General features: G+C 38.6%; 1 protein-coding gene across 1 annotated transcript in view; it reads right to left on the bottom strand.

Moving 5' to 3' along the window:
* Positions 1-666: 666 nt before the first annotated feature.
* The window catches only part of LOC148742827 (uncharacterized), a 21544-nt gene continuing 20580 nt past the window's right edge, over positions 667-1630 (bottom strand). Inside the window, exon 7 of the mRNA XM_088748715.1 lies at positions 667-1534. Coding sequence (XP_088604841.1) covers positions 1447-1534 — 88 coding nt within the window. The 3' untranslated portion in view covers positions 667-1446. The remainder of the gene's footprint in view (positions 1535-1630) is intronic.

Below are 1630 nucleotides of genomic sequence, written 5' to 3'. Positions count from 1 at the left end.
GTTGTTCACAAAAAGTAATGTTCCAATATCTAACAGATTTGGCCAAAATGAAGATGGCTTAGAAAGCGGCTTTGTTAAACAACCGCTAGACTCAGCTTAAATCACACGCCCTTTAAATTCGATTGAAAAGAAGTATAAAAAGGTGATTCCAGACCCATGATTGTTTACGGGGTTGCTCAGTAAGATGAGCGTTGCTTTGTAAAAGCATGACTGCTATCCACTGAAGGAGGAGCAATACTTCCAAACATAGCTTGCCATCTTCGATTCTAAAAGGTCAATAATGTTAAATTTGCTGCACTGAATAAACTCTATTGTTACTTTGTAAATCCCACCTTGCACCAAACGTTTTGGAGTGTTCTTTTTGTGCAGAAAGGAAAGGTTTCGTTTTAAAACCTACGCACCACTTAATCCAGTACTACGGTACCACGGCTTAACTGACCAATCCAGAGAAATACGCTTTTCTTTTTGTGTTCGCCGAACAGGGGTGGGGTGGGGGATAGATTCTTAAATACCAAGCAAGTTAAAATCAACTTCGCCAACAATGCATAAAGTAGAAAACATGTTTCTTATCGCTATTTTGTCAGTTAAGCAAAGTAAGACGAGCTATTAAAACAGGGAAATACTTAAAGTATACAGTTTAATTGTGTTGATAAAGGAACTATCGCTGAGTGATCGATGGAACAGCAGCTAATACTGTAAAAAAGATGGTTTCTTGCTTATCTGATCAGGAGTAACACTTTCAAAACCAAGAGACGGAAGAGTTTCCTTTGATAAGTTATAATTAAAATGAAAGAATTAATAAACGGATTGTTAGAAGAGACTTTTTTGTGCCTTAAATTGCCTTTAATTAGCTCACGGCTTGTGTTTCACTTCAGATCGTAAACAATCGAAACGATTTACATTACCGTTGGGTTTGCGCCTATATTCTAATTTGTTTTCCCTACAGCGATGCTTAGAATAAGTGTTACAGATTCGTTTGTTCAAGGTAAAGAGCGATGGAGAAAACCGAGGTAAATCCCGGGGTGTTTCCGATCTTATTTTGAGATTCCTCCTAAATAATTTTTAAGAGATATAAAAATATCAAAATGTTGATGTTACTGTTGCTCCTTTTCTTATTTCTCTGTTGTTTGTTGCTTCGTTACCCTGTTTAGTAATACCTCCATCAACTGAAGAGGGAACCCCAAGTCAGTGGGAGCTGCTGCGACCTCTCGTTGAAGTGAGCTTTGCCTAGCTCGCAAGAGAGGTTGCAACTCGAAGAGGTGTTGCAAGAGCATGGGTCTTTACCACGAACACAAGCACTATTCCTTTATGTTCACTATTATTTGTTTGCGAACTCTTCGTTGAATTATGCTTGAAAGCCCTTTCGGGGAATTTTTCCCTTAATTTACCCCAGTTTTCCTCTGGTCAAGGAATTAATTTCTCATTGTTTCTTTTCCTTTATCTTACTTACATCATCAACTGCCCCCTGGAGGAGACCTCAATGTCAGCAAACACCCCAGAAGGTAGATGCTGTAACTGGTTGTTGGACAAGTCCCTGAAACCAATAAGTCATCACATAGAAGCGTGAACTCTGCTGCCCATGATATGTATGTTGTACTAAATCTTCAAAGCACACGATTTTTTTCAAAAC

Source organism: Stylophora pistillata, chromosome 1 (genome assembly GCF_964205215.1).
Source record: "Stylophora pistillata chromosome 1, jaStyPist1.2, whole genome shotgun sequence".
In the NCBI taxonomy this organism is placed as follows: domain Eukaryota; kingdom Metazoa; phylum Cnidaria; class Anthozoa; order Scleractinia; family Pocilloporidae; genus Stylophora; species Stylophora pistillata.
The sequence above is the reverse complement of the archived record's forward strand: the minus strand, read 5'-3'. Positions and strand labels throughout refer to the sequence as shown.